Source organism: Palaemon carinicauda, chromosome 1 (assembly GCF_036898095.1).
Source record: "Palaemon carinicauda isolate YSFRI2023 chromosome 1, ASM3689809v2, whole genome shotgun sequence".
NCBI lineage: Eukaryota > Metazoa > Arthropoda > Malacostraca > Decapoda > Palaemonidae > Palaemon > Palaemon carinicauda.
The window spans coordinates 119,099,471-119,114,956 of NC_090725.1; the positions used below are offsets into that span (position 1 = coordinate 119,099,471).

General features: G+C 38.8%; 2 protein-coding genes across 3 annotated transcripts in view; both read left to right on the forward strand.

The window, feature by feature from the left end:
• The window catches only part of LOC137651194 (peroxisomal leader peptide-processing protease), a 318,149-nt gene extending 312,450 nt beyond the window's left edge, over positions 1-5,699 (forward strand). For both annotated transcript variants that reach the window (XM_068384358.1, XM_068384350.1), the window contains exon 9: positions 4,900-5,699. In XM_068384358.1, coding sequence (XP_068240459.1) covers positions 4,900-4,988 — 89 coding nt within the window. In that variant the 3' untranslated portion in view covers positions 4,989-5,699. The remainder of the gene's footprint in view (positions 1-4,899) is intronic.
• LOC137651206 (uncharacterized MFS-type transporter YhjX-like) overlaps positions 4,898-15,486 on the forward strand; it is a 184,715-nt gene continuing 174,126 nt past the window's right edge. The window contains exon 1 of the mRNA XM_068384393.1: positions 4,898-5,026. The gene's annotated coding sequence lies outside the window, so the exon portion shown is untranslated. The remainder of the gene's footprint in view (positions 5,027-15,486) is intronic.

Sequence of the window (15,486 nt, forward strand, 5' to 3'; positions counted from 1 at the left end):
TCAGGAGTGAGCGTAGATGCATTTAAAAATCAGCTCGATAAATACCTAAGATGCATCCCAGACCATCCAAGACTGGAAGATGCAAAATACACTGGAAGATGTATCAGCAACTCTCTGGTGGATATACGAGGTGCCTCACACTGAGGGACCTGGGGGAACCCAAACAAAAAATAAGGCAAATAAGGCAAATAAGGCAAGCAATTTGGATATAGACGGAGGATCATTGAAACGTTTGTACTTATTTGATGTACAAACTCGACGAATAAGGGGATAGATAATAGAGACACTCAAAATTCTTGAAGGAATAACAAATGTAGATTACAACAATCTATTCACTCTTAGTACAAATCAGTCCTAAGGTAATGGATACAAACTTGAATTGAAAAGATACAACACCAATCAATACGGCAATTTCTTTACGTGCAAAATAGCAAATACTTGAAATAGACTTCCAGTGGATGTAGTAAACAGTAACACGGTAAACGAGTTCAAGAATAAGTTAGACAAGGTTATAAGAACTCTCTAAATGTTCAAACTAAATCGGTCTACCAAAGAGCAAATGGAGTCTCCGCGGATTGACTTAAAGCCTCTGAGACATCCAAAATCCTTGTAACTCTCTCTCTCTCTCTCTCTCTCTCTCTCTCTCTCTCTCTCTCTCTCTCTCTCTCTCTCTCAAGGATTTGGAAAACAGCGAAAAATAGTTAAAGATAAAACAAAAATAAATCCTCCCAAGGCTGCTTTTTTTTATTTTTTTTTTTATTTTTTTTTTTTATTTTTTTATTTTTTTTTTGCACTTGGGGAATTGGTAATGTTACTCCATTAGGTAAACATGTTTGTGGTAGCTCTATTCCTGCTGATTATCGGCCAATTTCCATAAATCCCCTATCCCCAAATAAAAGTTTTTGGGTGTCTTTTAGCAAAACGTCTTAAGTAGTTATTTCATCTGTACCACTTTTTTTTTTTTTTTTTTTTTTTTTTTGGGCAAAGACCTGTACAAATTCCAATGCTGTACAGATATCCTTTGGAATTGGTCAGGAAGTTGATATGGTTAGCCCGGATTTTAGTACTGCCTCTGACTGTGTTAATTATGAGGCTTTAATTTTCAAAATTAAACAGTTGGGAATATATAAGTCTTTTCTTGGTATCATTAATGAATTTTTAATTAATGATTTGCAAAGAGTAGTTGTTGGTTGACTCCATAGTGACCTTAGAAATGTAATATCTGGAACTCCTCAGGGTCGTGTTCTCGTCCCATTACTTTGGCCAGCTCTGTAAGAGTCGAGTTTGACTCATTGGGCTGGCTAATCTCTTCCTTTTAATAATAATAATTTAAACCATTACTTTTCATACTAAATATGAGTAATATATGGATTATCCTAGACAAGAAGCTTGTTGTATATTTGGATGATAATACTCTCAGGAATGTAGACGTATGGTTGCCGAATCCCTAAATAGAAATCTTGCTATGATGTATTGTGTAAATTTTGTTGAACACACACTGAATGAGGACTCACTTTGCCAATATTTGCTTATTCGTAAAGCAGTTTGCATAAAATATCATCTTAACAACCATAGAAGGGATCTTCTAATCCCTAACTCTAAAGTGAACATTTGATAACCTATTTTTGTCATCAACTCTGTGCCAAAGATAAAAGTGAGAATCAAGATAGGGTCAGCTGTGAGAGAAGGGGCTTTCTCATTTCAGTCGAACTTTGCATTTGAAAATTATATCGCTTAAATTTCAATTATTGAAAAAATCATATTGTTCTTGAAAATTTTTGGAGGTAGATTGCTCTGTGATTTTTAAGTACCGTACTTTCCTGCCAAGGCTAGTAAATGTAATCCATAATCATATGAATGGATAAAAAGGATTAGCAAAGGAGTATCCCACAAATATTCATTATTCTATAATTCTGTATTAATGCATAACTTATTCTTTTAGTGAATTTGCTAACAACATTGTGTGGAGTGGCATCCTCTCTCCCAAAGATAGATATTGTTTCACGCTAGGAGGAAGTAATTCCCCCTGTGATTGAGCCTTCTCCCATATCCAGTCTTTAGAAATGGATACCACAGGGGTGGAATGTTATTCGATTTTGGAGTTATGGTGGGGCCATACAATTTATCTTTTCTTACCCAAATGCTCTTTTAAGCTTGGGGGTTTTGATTACTCATTAGTAGAAGCAGTATATCCCAGCCTCTTTTAAGGCCCCCTCTCTCTATATATCCTTTAATTAATTGGAAGATTTTGACTACTCATTGGGTAAATAATGGAAATGGTTCGCCTGATGAAGTTGGCCTACTCTTAGTCTTTCAATTTCTAGGTACTTGCATGGATTTTTTTTTTCATACCCAACGTCTTTCCTAAAACTGTGGGATTCAACTATTCTAAGGTATTTAGGGGAAAGGAATTATCTAGCAACCTCAGCCAAGGCATCTTTCTCTACCCTTCATCTAGTCTAAAGGGAAAATCTACCCACTTGCCAGATAGTGGAAATGGTTAACCTTCAAGAGATAAATAAATTATCTAATCGAGATGACCAACTTGTAGTCTCAATTTCCTTTGATAAGGAGTCGAGTTGTAGTATGGTTATGGAGATGGAGAAGGTGGGTTTCCTAGCCCAGGTTTATTCCCTTTGGGGAAACTAATGAATATCAAGAGTTTTCATCATGATTCTTTTTATATAACAGACGAGTGAAATCAAAGTAAGCCATAACCAGGTGAAGTGCAAAAACCTGGCCAACCCCAAGTGGTGTCTTGTTTGGTGTCACTATCATAGTGAATATTGTACCTTTTGGGACAGAGCCTGGGACCCTAATATTTGCATTAGTAGCAGTTTTGAGAGTTAGTGCACTTTTTCTCCTTTCAATGTGGATGCAAGGATTTGCTAAGATTTCGAGCTCCTGAGAGTACTCACTAAACAAGAAACTCCGAGACCGCATTGGTCAAATCCATAAGATTGGGAATGGAGGGGTTTTGATATGGGCATTTTGTTGGAACAGTCTCTCAACCAAGTAGAAGACTTTAGGCCAAAGGATGATCTATACCCTGAAGAGGAGGCAGCCTTACATAAGGGTTGTTCAGAGGGTACCTAGAACCCCCTGGGGAGGCAAACTTTGGGTGCTCTTCTTGGGTGTGGCTCACTTGCCTATAAGGGCCCGGTTCAGGATTCTGTTGGGTAAGCGTCTGTTCCTCCTAGGGTCTGCCAGCCATACCCAGTTACTGCCAAAATAGTTGAGGCATCAATCTGCTTCCTTTATGGTGGTTTTTTTCTATGAACCTGCCATTTCCGAGGGGTAGGTCCAATGTTCCTCCTGCTCTTTCTGCCTTCTAACCGCAGGACCTTGCTTGTCCTGGACCCTTGGGTTTTCAAACGCAAGGGGAAACTCCTGTGGGAGATGACTCATCCGAGACATACCCTCTGTTTTTAGTAACGGGGGAAGAGTTGGCGGGAACGTGTTCTGCTATGAATTGAGAGGATTGGTACTTAAGGACGAAAGGTGAATGACTGGCTCTACTGCTTTTTTCCTTCCTTCCCCTTACTTGAAAATTAAACAATGATGCTGCTAAGGTACATTTCTAAGTCCCATTTTTATTAGACTGTATCCATAAGAAGTAGTTCTCACCCGTCTTCCCTTTACCCCATGTAATACAGTACCTATCCATTGGCCAGCGTCTGGTATTTGATTCCTTGATCAACTAAGTACCAAACACTAACCAATTTCTGACGACCAGGGTTGCTGGGTTTAATAGTATCTCGACTTCTTTAGTGAATTTCTTTTAATGATCCCTCATTTGGCTCTTGGTGGAGGTAGTCCATTTTAGTGGGATAATACTTTTAATGTAAAGAGAGTCATCAACTTTACAAATTTTTTGAGTTTTTGTGTAATTAGAGAAGTTACAAGACCTCTTCCAGCCCCACGTTATCTGATGGCTGAATCAAGAGTAAGTGTCTTACAGAGTATTTTTGCGATTTATCTCTCACATCAGAGAGTATTTCTATGACTTTCCCTAATGTGAGCCATTACCTACCTTCTGGACAATGATAGAACAAGCACAATGAATATCAGGTATTGAAATAAACAATGTTTCAAACAGGAGATATTATTTCAATAATTACCCACTAATTCATTGAATCCCATCCTCCTCCACACTAGTGGTGACAAATCGAGAATAAGTTTTCAGGATAACAGCCTCTAAGCGATTTTATTATTTAAGTACTGTATCTTGCTAGGTATATAAAAGGAGGGCTAGTCATACAAACCCACTACTGGTCATTTAATTTTGAGTTTTTTAACCAAATTTCCAATGCCAAATGTATAGCACAGTGAAATTTGGTAAGTATTGGAATGGTAAATCTTTTTAAGATTTTGAATATAAAATCATGTTAATCTATGTGAAACTTTTTAGGTTAGTTGGATTAGTCATAAGGTTACAAATATTGTTTTTTAAAATTTTAATTTCTCTTAAGTTTCTTCTACTGGGTACAAAACTTTCATTAAGATATAATGGGTGAACACTGAAAATACTTTTGTGATGAAAGATTTAGAAATAATCAATATTAACAATATTACAGTATTGTTATATGAAGATTATTATAGAAAGAATAGGATCGTGTGTGCTTAGTTGCTTACACATAGGAAATGTTTCTATAGACACTTTACTTTAAGTATGTTCAAGTATTTTTAGGGTTGGTGGTGGTACATATGATGTTGATTATCTTCCTGAAAAAATAATTTGAGAAGTTTTGATGAAAAACCTAAAGCTTATTTTTTTTTATATTATTGAAATGAAATTAATAGCTTTGAGGTATTTCAATTTAATAAGTTTAAATTCAGCCAATTTCTATTTATTTTATGTTTTTCCTAATTATGTTTTTCCACTTTTTTCTGTTCCAGATAAAAGGGTATTAAGGTACCTAGGGGTGGAGTGTTCAGCAGTTTCACAGCTTTGGGCCCTAGACCTGCTACCTCACTCTCGATTGTAAAGATTTAGGAATTAAGCTTAGCAGATAGACTTTGTATGGTAAATGTTATTGTGTCTTATGAAGGGATTTCCTATGTAGAGTTGTGATAATTATAGCACTCTTTGTAGATATGCACTTATTCTTTTAAGCTCACTATTATTCCCTTTCATTCAAATATACCGTATTGAAGGAATTATAATTGTTACTACTACTACTACTACTACTACTACTACTACTACTATTACTACTTGCAAACTCACAGGCCCCACCGCCCTTGTTGCAAGGTCACAGCCGCAGTAAGAAAAGCAGCCCAAGAGAAGTAAAATATAAGCAATATAAGAGAATTAGCAAAGAAAAACAAATAAGGTGTACAATATAAGAAATTGAAAGTAAACAAACTATGTAAAAGATAACCCTAGATATGAGACTTGTGGTATCTCTAAAAGCTAAAAACATTTACATTAGAATTTAAAATTAATTGCATATCTAGTAATATGTGGCAAATAGTATAGTTTAGGAAGATGTGAATGCAAAGTAAGAGAAATCGTTAAAGTATGTACAATTGAGTTGATTGAAAGACAATCCAGAGATTAATACAAGGTAACATATAATAATTTTTAATAGAATTTTGCATCTTAGAAAAAGATTTTGATTGGTGTAAAGAAATATGTTTGTGATGCTGCTAACTCCTAGTGTGCAATTGACTTTAAAAAATAATGCCTTAAAGTCTCCTGTAGTGTATCCTTCCAAACCAAAAATTTTTTTTTTTAAACAATCATAGTGTAATACAAAATGTAAGTTGTTGAAAAAATAGAAGCATAACCAAGGACTTGAAGTTATAGCTTTCTTGAAAAAAAAATAAATGTGTAGCAGAAACTTAATAATGAATGGTGGTCTATGTGGTGTTGAAAGTTATGACATATGATTAACAACAAAAAATTGTCTATTGTATACATAGAAATTAATTAATAAATAGTTACTTTTAGTACCTTATTCTCTATTTAAGATAAGAAAATTCAGGTTTCTCAAACCAGAAAGAGCTTACAGTTTTAATTTAATCTGATTATTATGAGATTTATTTACTTTTTTACCCAAGAAAAGTACTTCCACACTTCCTACTACACTGTTATAGTTTATGAATACCCGATGAAAGCTTTTAAAGCCATTTACTCAAAATTAAGATTCCTAGGAAGGAAATAATCAATCTCACATAAGAAGGACTGAAATTCAGTAAAAATTTCAGCGCATGTAACATACAGAATTTTTTTTTTTATATAAGGCAGAAATGTTTGTTTATTTCTATGGATCTCATTTGACGATCATATTTTTTCTTCTCTAGTACCAGTATAATTTTGAAAATTAAAAAACATATTCCAATTTTTTGTTTCAACCACTACGTGCCCTTAACAAGGAACAGAGCCCTCCACCGTAAGTGGTTGGGAGCCCAGGTTGTTGCCTTGGGAAATATAGTTTTCAGTTTCCCTGTTGATCCTGTAACGATCGGATATGGTCTCAGATTGTTTAATTATTGTTTAGTTTACAGTTATTCCCTGGAATATGCATGGGAATTATTTCTAGAAATCATTTTCTGCATTCCCTTGTATGAGGAGTAATTCTGGGATTTTTGGGGTTTTAAGTACTGTGGGGCTTCCAAGGACTTTCCTGTGTTAGGCTAGAACAGGGAAACCAATATGACATAAATACCAAAGAAACATTGTCTCCTCTTCTTTAGGACTAATGTATCAACGTGCAAGTCTCGGATTCAGTGAGTATAGGGGTGACCTCACAAGTTCAGGCTCATTTGAACTTGCCACAGCCCTCAGTAGTGGAAAGTCGTCTGCTTTGAGTGACATCATACACTCTGTCCCAGAAAGAAACCATCGATCCACTTCTCACCAGCGTACCTTCATGACAACAAACCCTCAACCACCATTCAATCTTCTGTCATTGAATAACACACGACACATCTTTGTATGATCGTTACTTCAAGAATATTATGAAGATAAATACCATCTTAGAATCCCCTTTAGCCCCCACTTCCAAAGAGGCCACCGACGACGCTAGTTCGAACATGGTCTGATGGGTAATAAACTCGGTAACTCGAAGGGTATTTGGTACTAGCCAGAAAAAATCCCCCAATTGATTAGTTCCAACTTGAGCATCCCACTTCTTGGTTAAAGATACCTCTTGATACCCTTTAAGTTTTTTAACCCTTCAAACTCCTTAGAGTATGCCCCGAAAAAGGGGCTACACTCTTTGTGCAAGGTAAAGTCACCCTTACAAAGCACCTCTTTGATAGACTCAAATGGTGGTTGGTGTTTTCTAGCCAAACAATGTTATACTTGGGTCATTTCATAAGTTCCGTGACCACTGAGAGCGGAGGTACTTTTCTCATTGGATTTGACTTTTTGGAGGGATAAAAAAGAAATTTAGCCCCCCATGCCCTGTCAAAAGTGTGGGCATAACTTTTGAGAGCCCTGAATTCAAAATGTCCGCCGTCGCCAGTTCAAAAAACTAACTTTTTCCTGGTTTGTCTTAGAGTGGTGTACAAAATATGTTTTTTAGGGTTTTTTTTGGCATGGGGAATTCATTTCTGGTGTTATTTTATTGATTTGACCTGTTTTTCATATTCAAATTCACCCCGGTAAGAGAGTTTTCTTTTGTTTCAGGTCAATGTGTGTGGTTCTGCTTCCTTACCTCCATACTATTAAAAGAGGATCAAGACTGAATTAGTGTAATACTCAAGACATTTCAAATAGATATTGTCAGCAAGATGTCATATGAATGTGTACTGAAATGTGGAAAGACTTGTAAGTCCTCAGATACCATCAGCCAAGGAAAGTGGGAGTCTCTAGAGTCAAAGTCTAAAAGATGGTCAGGACTTCATAGGTATGGAGATATTTACAGCACCACTTCATGGCATGATGGGCCTGTAAATTATTACATGCACCAAGGATGCTTCATATGCTACATATCAAACGGAACGAAAGTGACCTTGTTCCAAGTACAAGTCAAACATCAAGCTCTGAAATGCCAGCTCTGTGTGATGATGAGACAGAGGGACTATTGCCTGGGGGTACCTAAGTATTTGTACATATACAAACCTGCAGACTGGATTGATACATATGTAAATGTAGTTATGCATCCCTAAAGAAAGCCAAAACCACCAATGTGGCTTATTGCTTAGTCTAAAGTACGTACAGAAAATAATTTTAAGCTATGCAAAGTTTTTCAAAAGAAATATCTCGATTTGGAAAGAACAGTTTCCTCATAAATGCCAAATCACAGACACAATCTGTTATATTGTCCAATTTAAACACAGATAATGATGATATAAAGCTGGATGTCAAACCCCTATCTAAACTTTAGTTTTAGAAAGGGAGTAACTATTTTCAATAGCTTACGGAAGAAGAGATACTGGTCATGTGTCCTTTAACTGTATGAAAAGTGCATACAGCCCCTGGAACATCAATGATTATCCTTATTTTCCAGGATGCTAATGTACCTTTCCACATTGCCATAGAAAATGAACGGATTAAAGTTCGACCTGTTAAGCAGAAGCCACTGCAATGTTTTAATTGCTTTAGATTTGGCCATCATTCTAAAGTTTACAAGAATGAAAAAATGTGTAGTACTTGTTCCAAGGTTTACCATGGAGAATGTATACTACAGGATAATTGTTTAAACTGCAATTCGAATCATAAATCTACTGATAGGAGCTGTCAGCAAGTAAGTTAGAAGAGGCTGCTCTCAATAAATCCAGTATCAAACATATAAGTGTGGGGCATGCTAAGAGTCTATTGAGTAAATCAACAAGCTATACAAAAGCATTGAAATCAGGAGGAAAGATTTGACAGGAGGCATCCAACACACCTATTAATGCTAGTAGTTTCCAAACAAGAAATACACCTTCTTATAACATGCTGCATTATAGGACAAGCGGCAAAAATTTCACCTCCTAAGGCTTTGCCCACCTCTATTAAACCTTTGTCTCCCATTACAAAGGATAATACTAACCTCTCTCAGGCTATATCTTTGCCTGATTTAAGGGAGGTTTCACATAAAACGGAGTTGCCAGGTGAACCTGTTATGGGAAAATCACCAAAACCTGACAAATCACCACCTGTTAATCAGAAAAGAGAGACCACCATCTCTCTCACCCCCTTCCATTGAAAACAAAGTTATAACATCAAATGATATGATGTTTTGTCTGATGCTATCTCAGATCAACAAGGAAGCTACTAAAATCAATCAAAAATTTGAGTTGAGGTCCACCATCCCCCTCAAGAGTTAGGTAAAAAGAACATTGAAAAGGCAAATGTGAAACCTAACGTATCAAGATCCTCACTTAAGAAGCCTACAGGAAATATTGTTAAATTAGAAACTGCCATTGGGAAGACCTCATCCAAGATGTCTTCCAGATAATAAACCATAGTTTTTTCCTCCATTTTGCAATGGAATTGTCAGGGTTCAGGGGCCAATTATAAAGAACTTAAGCTCCTAATACATGAGCATTCCCCATAATTTTATGTCTACAGGAGAACAAGTTTGATGCTAATACTCCTTGTCCTCGAGAGTATGTTAGTTATAGAACACCATATGATCAACAAGCAGGGAGCCTTGGTGGAAGTCTCATATACATTCGTCGAGATGTTCCCCAAATATCTTTTTCTATTCATACACCTCTGCAGGTAGTGGTTGTACAAATTGATATAGGGAGAAAATATGCAATTTGCTCTCTGTACTTACCTCCAAATGATAAAATTTTGTATGATAATTTAGTAGAGGTATTTCAACAACTCCCTCAACCTTTTCTTTTACTTGGAGATTTGAGTGGTAGACATACTTTATGGGGCAATGTTTTAGCAAACACGAGCGGCAATATTATATTATCAATGGTGGAAAATGAAGATGTGGGACTCCTTAACACGGGAGAGCCCACACACTTTCATGATCAGACAGGTAACTTGTCAGGCATTGACCTTTCAATTGCAAGCTCTAACTGCCTTCTCGATTTCGATTGGAGAACATTAGATGATTGACATACAGTACTATTGATATTGCACCAATCATTATAAACACTTACAATAATCTACCTTTACAGAGATGGAACATTGACAAGGCAGACTGGGATAGATTTTGTGAGCTAAGCAAAATAAAGGGAATGCAGAACAGTTTGAAAGTGTTGAATTATGCCATAGACTCTCCATACAGCAGGAATCAATTTGATTCCCAAAACCACAGGGTTATTCAAACGACGACCATTCCCCTGGTGCTCTTCAGAACTAACTGTCGTGCGCAGAGCCACAACTTGATTGCACAGACGCCCTACTTATGAGAAATTAATTATATACAAGAAATGTAGAGCACAATTCCACCGTGCAATGAAAGAAGCTAGGCGCCTTTCTTGGATATCTTTTATTTCCTCAGTCAACAGTAGAACACCACCATCTTCTGTATGGAGGGAAGTAAAAAAGATAGCAGGTAAATTTACCCCCAATCCACCACCAGTGTTGACAGTGTCGAATGTGAATAGTCAGTATGTGACTGGAGCATCTGAGGTTAGCATTGGCCTGGCTGTTCATTTCTACAATGTATCATGCAAGTGTGAAGCAGCTCCTGGTCACCAGTATAGTAGTATTGAAGAACAAAATTTTAAATTTTGCAACAGGTAAGTAAGAATCTTTCAATTCTCCTTTTACTGAAAGGTTGGTGGCACGTGCTACAGTACTTGTAATGATAGAGCCCGTGGATCCGATGGAATTCCATATGCAATGATTAAAAATGTACCTGTTAATACCAAGTTACTGTATTTATTTTAAGCATTATTAACAGAATATGGCATGATCATAGTTATCAAAGTATTTGGGAACTAGCCACTATTTTAGCATTTTGAAAACCTGGTAAGGATAAGTTTTTAGCAGCAAGCTATCAACCAATTGCATTTACATATTGTTTATGTAAGGTCATGGAAAAGAGAGTCAATGCAAGTCTAGTGCAGTGTTTTTTATCACCTATCCAGTGTGGATTTAGAAAAATGCTCTAAGCGACTGATGTATTAGTACGACTTGAGTCCTCTATATGTAAAGCCTTTGCTTCCAAACAGCACCGTGTAACAGTCTTTTTGCATCTTGAAAAGGCATATGAGACTGCATGGAGATATGGTATATTTAAAACCATTCATAATATGGGATTGAGAGGAGAACTACCATTGTTCATTCAATCATTTATTTCATATATATTTTTGTAAGTTACAGTAGATGAAACCCTGTCAGAAAGGAAATGTCAGGAAGAAGGAGTTACTCAGGGTAGTGTGCTAAGTGTAACCCTATTTGAATGAGCCATTAATGGGATATTCCCCAACACTCTCCTTGTAGATGATCTCTCCATATCATTTTCTGGAACTAGAATGGCGATGGTTGAGAGAAAACTACAACTCAACAAAATTATTCATTGGGCCAATATGAATAGATTTAGGTTTTCAACAAGCAAAACTGTTGTTGTCCATTTCTGTCGTATTCGGGGAGTACATCCAGACCTAGATATATAGATCTGAGGTCAACAGATCCCATGTGTAAGTGAAGCTAGATTTTTAGGATTGATATTTGATTGTAGGCTTACTTGGGTTCCTCACTTAAAAGCATTAAACGTTAAATGTCTTGAGGCTCTGAAATTTTTATAAGTTTCATCCCATACACCATGGGGTTGCAGACCGCAAAACTATTTCAAAATTATCCAATTAATTTTTTCAAAATTTAGTTATGGGTGTGAAATATACTCTTCAGCCACCCCAAGCCAATTAAAGATAGCAGATTCTATACACCATGCTGGTATCAGATTGTCCACAGGAGCCTTTAGAAATTCGCCTATCCAGAGTCTCATTGTTGATGCTTGAGAATTACCTTTAGACCAATACCAAAAGACTTCTACTCTTCGTTATTGGTTTATTTTGCAAAGGTTTCCTAATTCTTTTGCCTGTCAGACTACAAACCTTGGAAGGCTTGTAGATATTTTGAGTTGCACCCAAAATATCCTCAACCTTATGGTTTTCGAATTAAGTAATTAATAAACAGTCTTGATATAACAAGAAATAGAGTCCTGCCATTTAGGATATCACCAACCCCTCCATGGAAATTACCAGATATATCTTCTTGCAAATATTTTATTAGTATAGAAAAAAACATGACTGACTTAAAAGCCAGGTCTCTTTTTATGGAACATGTTGAAGAACATAGTGAATCAACTTTTATATATACTGATGGCTCCAAATCTGATGCTGGCGTTGGATATAGAGTATATAGTAGTGGTTTGTTCCGACACTGAAAACCCTAAAGCAATTTAATAGGGATTATCTTTTGGCGGAGCTGGAAGACTAGCCATTAAGACTTTATTGCGAGGTGGCCACCACCCAACCACTAGTTAATGAGAGGGTGGAGGGGCTATCCAGGGTAACCGGGTACCCCACTCAATCGCACAGCGGTAGTATCTTACCGCCTGGTAGAGGACGAATGTGTCCGTTCTCTGCTCCTGAAGACTTGGCCATACAGACCATTGCTTTCATATTGACATTTTCTCTTTCAGGTGTGATTGTTCTTGATGCTACTCATGTATGTGTATCCAGGACCTGAAGGGTGCTCTTGTAGCACGTTCATGTCCTCAGTCGAGAACAACCCCCACTCCTTGTGTCCGACCTGCAGAGTGTGTTGTTGTGAGTAGGGCACCATCTGCAACGAGTGTGGGGAGTGGCCTGCCTTCCAGTGGGAAAGGTTTAGGCAGCAGCGTAAGATGAAGTTTAAGAGAGACCCTTTGCCCTCGAAGTTTTCCTCAAGGGTGTAGAGACCTCAGACTTCTTATATCACCCCCCGACCTCATCCCAAAGCTCCTCCTTGTTCCGACTCATCCGAGGACCTGATGAGTAGGAAGGCAGACCGTTTAACTCCTTGGCAACCTCTGGGTACCGGGGACGTTGTTGCTTCCCATAGAGAAGCACCTTCGCCCCCACCCTCGGTCGAGCCTTTTTGACTTTCAGATGTGCTGCAGGCTTGACTGTCGAGGGAGCTAGGCCTCCTTTCAAGGAAATCCTCCTAGAAATCCTTCAGCAAGGTAGTTTTCTTGTTTCTGCTGTCTCCCCTGTGGGCGCAATGTTTGTTTGCAAAGTCCATCTCTCGCCCTCGCCAGCTAGTGTTCGTGACCCAAGCACTCGCTCGCCACCCCTTCGACATCCTCCTGCTTATGAGGAGTCCTCCCACCATCCTTGGAAATCATCATCATCTTCCAGAGATCGCAGTCCTCTTTGTGTGCCATCCATCAGGCAGCGCTCCAGTTCGGGACACCGACAAACTTTTCGTTGTTCTCCTGTTTGTGATTGTTGATCTCCCCGGAGGATGAAGAAACTCAGGCAAGAGAAGTTCAGGTAGCTAAAGAATTGCAGGCCCCCTCCAGACCTTTCGTGCTGGAGGAGTATTTCCCATGCTGTAGGGAACCTAAGGACACCAAGACTGTCCCAAAGAATATTAAGGTGCATGAGGCCCTTAGTCAAGACTAGGCTAGAGACTCCCCTGTGCCGGGTCCGTCTTGAGAAGTCCCTATTGTTTGCGACCCCAACCCGCTCTGGGCTTCTATGGGTGATAGCTTGGAAGTGGATGATTTCTTGGAGTCAGACGGGAGCAACTTAACTAAGGCAGCGAGTCCAAAGGTCCAGTCTGGAGAGGAGCGATGGGAATCTGAGTCTGCCTTCCGGCAAATTTATGCCTGCCTGAGGGTTATCTACGGGTTGTCAAACCCAGGAGTAGCTCCTTGTGAAGGTAGGGACACGGACTTGGACCATGTATTTGGTACGCAGAGACCCCTAAGACCAGTTCCGTCATGGCCTGGTCTAAAGGCCTAACAGCACCTAGGAAGAAGGAGATGTCTCAGGTTACTGGCTCCTTTAGCTCCCTTCATGCTGGTTCATTGTTTCGACTCCTTCCATCACCTTTTGTCCAACAAAGGAGGCATTATGAAATCGAAGGGAAACCTGTCCCGGGTTTGATGTTGGATCCCTCTCTGGAGTCTCTCTCGAGAGGGATCCCCATAGAGAGGCTTGCCAGTCTTCCAGACACCTTCTCGGCCTCTGAGCTGATCAATATGGGAAAGGTTGTGAAGTATGCCATGCAGGCTGCTTCATGGCTGGGCCTATGGTTAGGCGAAGTAGGTCCCCTTTTACGAACTGAGAACTTGGAACCTTTTCTCTTGTCCGACTCTCTTAACGAGAGAATGCCTTGTCGAAGTCATCGTGCTTCAACAGGAAATATCATTTTCATGTTGAACCATTGTACCTGGCAAGAGGGCTCTCGAACTTGGGGAAACTTCTCCCCCCCCCCATTTAAATCTAAATTTCTCTCTCATCTTTTTCTTCCTCTAAATACTACTTTAACCTTCTCCTAACTTTATGAGTAATATTTCCCTTATATATATTGTTACGTCCGGCCTTGTAAGTCCGGCCTTGCTTAAGGAACTCAGGGCATGAACAAAAAAAAAAAAAAAAAAAAAAGGAAAGGTCGCCAGTCGGCAATAAGACAAGTAATACCGACAAAAAATAAAATATATATATTTACAATATGTTTAACAACAATATTAAAAAGGGGAGCGCAACGGGGAAGATATTGTTGATTTAAGTCAACGTGTTCACGTGGAGTTGGATGGTCCTGTGGACAATGGTTCAGCACAGCAATCTCATTCCCTGGAAAGGGAAATAAATTAAATTATTAACCGATCACTTACTTCTACAGGCTGGGGACATGAAGTCATGTGGTTAAAACTTTTAAGCAAATAAAATAAAAGTGCACAACTTACTATCACGTGGGAATCAACACTGTCACAGGTTGAATTAATTAAGGTTAGGAGCAAATGGCACACATTGTTGGGATATAAGGAATGGGATAACAAAGGTCAGTGGGTACAATATTTCGTTAAGGATGAAAGGAAAGGATGGGATGTGATAAGGGAAGGAGATGGAAGTGTGGGTAAGGATGATGAGGATCTCAAAGTACAGAGACATTACCTTGATAAAAAGGACTCTGGTTCCTCCCTTATGGAGAACGTGTCACAGGTCCTGCCTCCATGAAGGGTGAAGAGCGAAGAAGGATGCCCAGCTGTTCCTATGTCGAAGTGATCCCTCTCAGCCCCCAAAATGGGGGGGGGGGGGGGGGCCGCGTAATTGGCCTGACTGCCGTCCTATTGATCATCGCCCTCGGTCTCGTTTCCCGACAGCCCCCATCAATAGACCTCCTGACTTCTCCATGGTTCCTTTGTGGTAGTGTTGAGCACCCACGTGGTATTTTTGAAGATGTCTGAAATGGGAGTAGACGGGTATAGGATGGTTGGGCAGGTGGTGAGGCTCTGGGTAGGGTCCCAACGCTTGTGGCATGTCGACTGGTCGTTGCTGGCAGGGTCTTTTGTTTGAAAAAAATGGCGCAATGACCATCATGAATATCAGCCCCCCATTTTAGCAGAGTTTTTGTCCTAAAACAGGACAAGA